This window comes from Sycon ciliatum, chromosome 8, assembly GCF_964019385.1.
Source record: "Sycon ciliatum chromosome 8, ocSycCili1.1, whole genome shotgun sequence".
Classification (NCBI taxonomy): Eukaryota; Metazoa; Porifera; class Calcarea; order Leucosolenida; family Sycettidae; genus Sycon; species Sycon ciliatum.
This window is the reverse complement of record NC_088650.1, coordinates 27,306,772-27,313,465: the sequence shown is the minus strand read 5'-3', so window position 1 is coordinate 27,313,465 and position 6,694 is coordinate 27,306,772. Positions and strand designations below refer to the sequence as shown.

The 6,694-nt window shown below is 48.8% G+C and overlaps 1 protein-coding gene and 1 non-coding gene across 2 annotated transcripts in view; one reads left to right on the top strand and one right to left on the bottom strand.

Annotated features, from left to right (window-relative positions):
• The window catches only part of LOC135822550 (protein lin-9 homolog), an 18,947-nt gene extending 12,281 nt beyond the window's left edge, over positions 1-6,666 (top strand). Inside the window, exons 17-21 of the mRNA XM_065335351.1 lie at positions 2,225-2,269; positions 2,633-2,730; positions 3,373-3,445; positions 4,645-4,751; positions 5,005-6,666. Coding sequence (XP_065191423.1) covers positions 2,225-2,269; positions 2,633-2,730; positions 3,373-3,445; positions 4,645-4,751; positions 5,005-5,569 — 888 coding nt within the window. The 3' untranslated portion in view covers positions 5,570-6,666. The remainder of the gene's footprint in view (positions 1-2,224; positions 2,270-2,632; positions 2,731-3,372; positions 3,446-4,644; positions 4,752-5,004) is intronic.
• On the bottom strand, positions 3,163-3,234 carry Trnaq-cug (transfer RNA glutamine (anticodon CUG)). Its single transcript has one exon. It is a non-coding gene; the product is annotated as a tRNA-Gln (tRNA).
• Positions 6,667-6,694: the final 28 nt, after the last annotated feature.

Sequence of the window (6,694 nt, the reverse complement as noted above, 5' to 3'; positions counted from 1 at the left end):
TTAGTCTGAAGGACTAAAGGGGCCCTTATTGATTTTTACCGACTCTGCCAGCAAAAGAAAGAAGAAGTATTGAACTCTGGTACTGAGCTGATAGTAAAATGTAAGAATAAGAAAGGACATAGCGGTATGGGTTACGAGTTGTGAGTAGCTATCCACAACTTATTATCTTGTTACAGTTGTGGACAGTTACTCATATGTCCTTTCTTTCTTTTTAAAGCAGAAGAAAAGCATTTCGGTGCACGTATGCTGAGATGTCTCACTTGGCCAACCTGGGACGTATGGTCCCAGAAGTTAGCAGTCGAAAACCTGAACGCGCTCCCGAAGTTTGTTTCAATGGAGAACGGGAACAGCGTCCTGCTGTTCCGTCATGTGAAAGTACCAGAGAAACAATTGTCATAGAGCACATAACAGTACAGGATCAAGTACAGAGAATGGGGGCTGTAAACCGGGATAACTTTGCGGTCTGGAAACTTTCGCGAAAGATTGTCGTTATATCTTCCCTCCACTGTAGTGTAAAGGTGGAACGTTTCGGGGGGGGGGGGTTCGGCCAGTCCAGTGTCCAGTGCCAGCATCTAAATTCTATCCTCACTGGATGGTTTAACGCGACTAGAAGTATTCCAATAGATTGTGCGTGTGTGGTTCCACAATTCATTCCTGTCCAACTGCTGAAACTTGCTTCCATGTTAATGTCCTGGCGAGGTAATGCTTCAGACAATTGTACCGGCAGCACAAAAAAAAAGAAGAAAAAAGTCTGATCGGAAGGGTTGTGCACTAGCAGCATGGGGTCCAGTGTGCAAAGTGGGTTGTCTTGCACTAGGTATCGAGAAGCGACACCCAGCTGTGTTCAGTGACAAGCTGGAAGATGGCGCACATGTGTTTGCAAGGTACACCATGTCGATGCCAGTCGTCACAAGGACAGCGTACGTACGTCATCCAGGCAAGCATCATGCTTACGAGTTGCCGATCGACTGCACAGGGATTGGTGCGCCTCCAGTCACCTCAGCGTCACCTAGATATCGAGTAAACGAGCGTGCACAGCAAAATCTGCCAGACGCCTGTCTGCGTCCGCTTTCTTGGCCATCGACTCCTTGTCGGCCTTGCGGTCAAGCTCCGCAACACCATTCAGCAACTGATCTTTTTCCGTGTACTTCTCTGCAGTTCCCGATCTACAGGTAAATGAATGTTGTTACAACAGTCAAGACGTCTATTTCTAAGGCAACGTCTGCATTACCCGCTCTACGCACAAAGCTTTCGTTTGCACTATGAGGAAGATTCCTACTTTCCATCCTCCGCCCGGCCTCACCGAGGGGCTTGTGATGGCCGTGCCATAACCCTGTCGGAGGAATTCGTTTGCGTTTATGGTTTGCACAAGTTGCACATATTCTGCGACCGACATCTTCCTGCCATGGCTGGTGAGCGCCGTTGACAATTGGGTGCGCATTTCACTTTTGAAGTAAGAAAACATTTCAGTTTTTCCGTTGTCCACGTGGATGAGCATGCCACTGTCGGCGCTTGCCCTGCAGATGGACAGTCATTGACACTTACAATTGTTCAAGGTGAACGACCAAAGACAACTACTCTGCACGACCACTACTCGAGGCTAGTTATGCAGTTGTGAAAACTTGTCCGCAAACTATTCCACTTTCACGATGCTAGTGTGGTTGAACTGTAGTGGAGATCTGCCATTCCCGTGCAACTGGAGCGGCAGTGTATCTATGCAACTCGAACGGCGGTGGAGAATACCCCAGTTTAGTCTTGTGAGACGGAGAACCATTATTCTACCTCTCATCGCTGAACGAAATCGGCGGATTCTGGTCATGCCATCTGGTACATCTTTCCTTATATCGCCTTCAGCTGTCTGGTTGAAGGCATCAAATGCCAGTTAGCTGCGCATTGAGCTGAGCGAAGTCAGTTCTAGATGGTCCTTCCGGAGCCAAGTATACCGGAGTTGTCTGGTGGAGTCCAGATCATACACGTCTCATGTGTTTCCACAACATCATTTCTCCCTTGTATTTCAACAGCCGCTTACAAGCTGGGTGGTGACCACTTCTCAGCAGGTTGTTCCGTAGTTTCTTTATTAATAAATGTGTTGGGTCTGACATGAAGAGTATAGGCCGTGCCAGGGGGAATGACTACTCTAGGCTGGACGTTGCTTTTCATGTTCGTCTCCATGAACATCCTGTTCCTGAATTGTCTTTTTCTTCCTTTTGTTGTGTTGCCGCAGCATCTGAATCAAACCATGCCCAGGGTGACCATGTGGTGTGGAAAGGTACGCTGTTTCATATTGCTCATGGTCGCTGCAGAGCCATGTCCGCTGTGCTGTGGTGTGCGGATGACGTGTGTCGTCGCACATGTAACGTGTTGTACTCGCTGCTGCACAGCTGCTCAAGCACTTGCTTTATTGACCTCCTGCATGTTGTTAGGAAACTAGTATCCCGCCTTGCGCCCTGCTCTGTTCCCAGCTGCCGCCACTCGTGATCCTGAACACCTGCCCACACGCTAGCTGTGACACCACGCACACACACACACACACACACACACACACACACACACACACACACACGTGTAACGAGCCAGCGTGCTTGTCTATGTACGTGATTGTTGCATGTGCTCTCGCCGTCGTGTCCTGCAGCTGAATCCCAACAGTGTTGATTTGCCAATGTCCATACCGGATGCGTGCAACAACAGAGCGTCTCAGATGGTTGACAGCTTCAACGTCAGTCCTAACGGGTAAGCAGGATCACGCTGTGTTTTCAAATGTCTCAAGTAATCGACACACGCACACACGCAGAGAGACACACGTACACAGCCTGCTTTGAAGAGAGAAAAACATTTATAATGATGTGCTGGTTCACAACCATGGGTCTGCTTCATTGCAATTACTGTAAAACGGCTAATTTTAGCGACAGTGATATTTTAGCGAAAGGAGTGTTTTCGCCAAAGTTTTGCCAATCGACAATTTGCATGTACAGTGCAGTGTAAGTTATCCTTGTGAAACTCGGATCGCTAAACTACTTCATCGTGAATTGGTGCAGATTCAGAAAACGTTTAAAAAATTGCCCTCTAAAATTAGCCATTCTACAGTACTCTGCAGGATCAGTTTCTCCTGGATAGGTACAGTCATGTAGGTGTGCACGAAAGAAAAGAAAAAAACAAAAAATCAGGTTCTACCGAGATTTGAACTCGGATCGCAGGATTCAGAGTCCTGAGTGCTAACCATTACACCATAGAACCTTTGTTGAATGTGAGTGCCGGTATAATAGTGAAAGACCAGAGTGTCACTGTTGGTTTTGTTGCAAGCGTTGTTGAGGCGGGGAAAGAAAGACATGTGAGCGGCTGCTGTTTGTGTCTGTTGTTGTTGTGTGTGTGCAGGACTCCACGTGTGCGTAGTGATCGTGCGGTGCTCCTGATTACAAGACTTGTGTCACTCCTTCTGCAACTTCAAGTAAGCTTTGTGATGTGTGTGTGTGTGTGTGTGTGTGTGTGTGTGTGTGCATGTGTAGGAATTAATAGCTCTCTCTCTCTCTCTCTCTCTCTCTCTGTCTCTCTCTCTCAGTAGTTTGTACAGTCATGCTCAAGTAAAGTATCGTGAAGATATCATGTTCTCTACAGAAGTGATAGTTGGTTGCTACAGAGAAACTTGTCTCTGGTTGGGGTTTAGAATTTGTCGCTAAAAATCGGCCAGCTGAGTCAACGCAATGGCGCGAGTTCAACATAATACCCAGTGCACTGCATGTGTGACTTTATCCGATGTGCAAATCGACACCGCATCACACCGACTGGCGTGCATGCTTTGACAGTTCATGCCTTCTGACTGTTGAGTACTAGCACCGTAAAACATGTTATTTTCGGTGTAACTTCAATTTCGGCGATTTCGGTAGAGAAACCGGGCACCTCTAACTGTTACATTTAAATTACACCTAAAAGGCACTAGAATATGCACTGTATGTGAAGGGAAAGCTGGTCACCTAATTCTACACTACACCTGGCAGGTCCCTGGCACCGAAATTTCAATGCACCTAAAAGTACATGTGTTACAGTATACGAGTTGTTCGCGCGATTTTGTCCACTGACTGGTTTTAGCACTTTGAGAAGTGAGCGCTATCAATGCGCGTTGCGGTTGGTGTTTCCCACAACAAACTGCTCTTCTCGCGCCGATTGGCTGGGGCGTTAGGCGCGCAGTTCCCTCTGGCGATGAGCTGTTGCCATTGCTACGTCATCATTCATCGCCGTGGCACTACTGGCTGTTGATGAGTCATGGTGGTCTAGTTTGTCACATTCTTCACACCATTGCATACAGCTTGGTAATGCATAGTGCATACGTCAAGCACTCCTAGATGTTTCTTTCTTCAGTGAGGCTACCTGGGTATCAGTATGCTGTAGTGGTGTCTTGGAAAGTCCCTCTAGTCTCTTGTCGGCTTTGCCTTGAATGGTACAGTCTCTCGAGAACCCTTGCTGTCCATGCAGACATGGCATAGAACATTTTGTTGTTATATGCACTACAATCAGCTTGGTGTGGTGTGTGAGTAGTGTTTAGGTGTTTTGAGCACAGTCTGTGCATGCTCAGTATTCCTGTCAGCCTTGTAGCTTGTCAGTTATCACCACTGTGGCGTGTGTGTCATGTGCTGTGCTGTGATGGTGTAGGAGGCAAGTAGAGGGAACACGGTCAACGCGTATGAGCTGGGTTGCATCCACGAGTCGCTGCAGGAACTCAAGAGCAACCCAAACATTGTCTCAGCGTCCAATGTTGGGTGAGTGAGTATTTTCACTATTTTGTGTGTGTGGATTTGAATGCTGGTCATCCGCACTCACATCTCCAATACCAGTATGAAGACGTTGAGCTCGTGGGATACAGTTGCTTTTTAACTTACTCTTTTGTGCGTGCGTGCGTGTGTGTGTGTGTGTGTGTTGTGTCTTGTCGTGTCGTGTGTGTGTGTGTGTGTGTGTGTGTGTGTGTGTGTGTGTGCACGCGTGTGTGTATGCTGTGATGTTCTGAACACACAGGATGTTTGAGAACAGTGTTGAGGTGCACATCCAGCACATCATGACCGGTCTCTATCAGCGCGGCTCGCTTTACCAGTACAGCATGGCGCAGGCGCAGCTGCAGCCAGTGCCACCGCCGGCGCAGCCTCACCAGCCACCGCCACCCCCACCACCACCGGTATCACAGCTGCAAGCACTGCCACCACAGGCACCACCTCCACCACCACAGCCGCATTCTCAGCAGCAACAGCAGAGTTCACAAACAGCATCGCAGCTCCAGCAACCAGTCTTCCAGCAGACGCCGAGAACGCTGCAGGTGCAGCAGACACCGGCAGCCCAGCAGCAACAACAACAACAGCAACAACCTGCCAGCATACCAGCGTCGGCAGCTGCAATTGGCCAGCAAGTTGTGAGCAGTCACTTGCACACAATATCCCTGTCGGCTCTACCCAGCATGGCGCCCACCAACGCCAGCTCCAGTACTCGGCCAGCAGAGCAAGACATGCAGGTACAACCCCAAGCGCAAACAACACAGCAAGCGCAGCAGCAGTTCATCCCTGTGCCTGCACAGCCGGGTGCGTTTTGATAACCGCTTTCGTTTTGGATCGCTGCTGCCCTGTGTCCTGGGTGTTCCGTGACACATTGCGTTTGGCAGTATTGTACAAAGCCATTCTCCTTCCGTCCCCTCCAAGAAGTCATGTATTGTCCGTATCTTGAACTGATCTGTCAGTCCTGGCCAGGCACCGGTACGTTCCATCACTGCAGCGCTGCGCAGGTGTCCAGCTAGCCGGCATGCGGTGTCTGGTTGACGTGCTTGTTTGAATGCTAGACTGAGTTCTAGCCTAGCCTCACGTCAATCTCTACTCAGTGAGTACAGTGTCCGTGTACATATTGATTGACTGGTGTGTGTGTGTGCGTGCGTGCGTGTTTGTGTGTGTGTGTGTGTGTGTGTGTGTGTGTGTGTGTGTGTGTGTGTGTGTGTGTGTGTGTGTGTGTGTGTGTGTGTGCATGTAATATCCCTGGGCATGTTCCTTTGCCATGCGCCTCTCTCGCTGGTAAGGTTCGTCGACCAGTTGGTGAAGCCATGTGAGGATATCCCCTGTCCCTACATTTCCCCCCTGGTCCCCTTTCCATGTACGGACTTCCTCTTCATTGCTGTACGCTGCTTTTGACTCCCGACTTTAGTTCCTAAATTTGACATGTGATTATGTCATCGTGACGTCATCATGATGTCAGCCTAGTAGTAGAGTTTTTTTATGTGATGTACATAATCAGTATGATATGCGACGTAGTAGTGCAAGTAGTATCTATTTGAGATCTGTGAGACGGCGCGACGTGTGTGTCTGTGTGTGTGCGTGGTGTGTGTGTGTGTGTCTTGAGATTTATTTCCTTGCACTTTTAGGCCTGCCTGGCACTTCTTTCTCGTTTGTTGCTGTAACATTAGCCGGCTTCCTGAGCTTTTTTGTTACTTACCCCCCTCTACTCATGGCGCTTTGCCACTTGGTCCTGGTGAGATCTTCTCCTGGTGAGATCATGTTCATGTTGTAGATATCATTGACATTGTAGTAGACTTTCGTTTCTTCGTTTCTTTCACTTCTTTATTAACCCCTCGCTTTTGATATTCTACTTCGGGCGCAAGGCGCCGGATGTGGGTCTCTCGCTGCTGTTGGCGGCGAAACTGGACGGTATTGGCCGATTGGTTTCTGTGCGT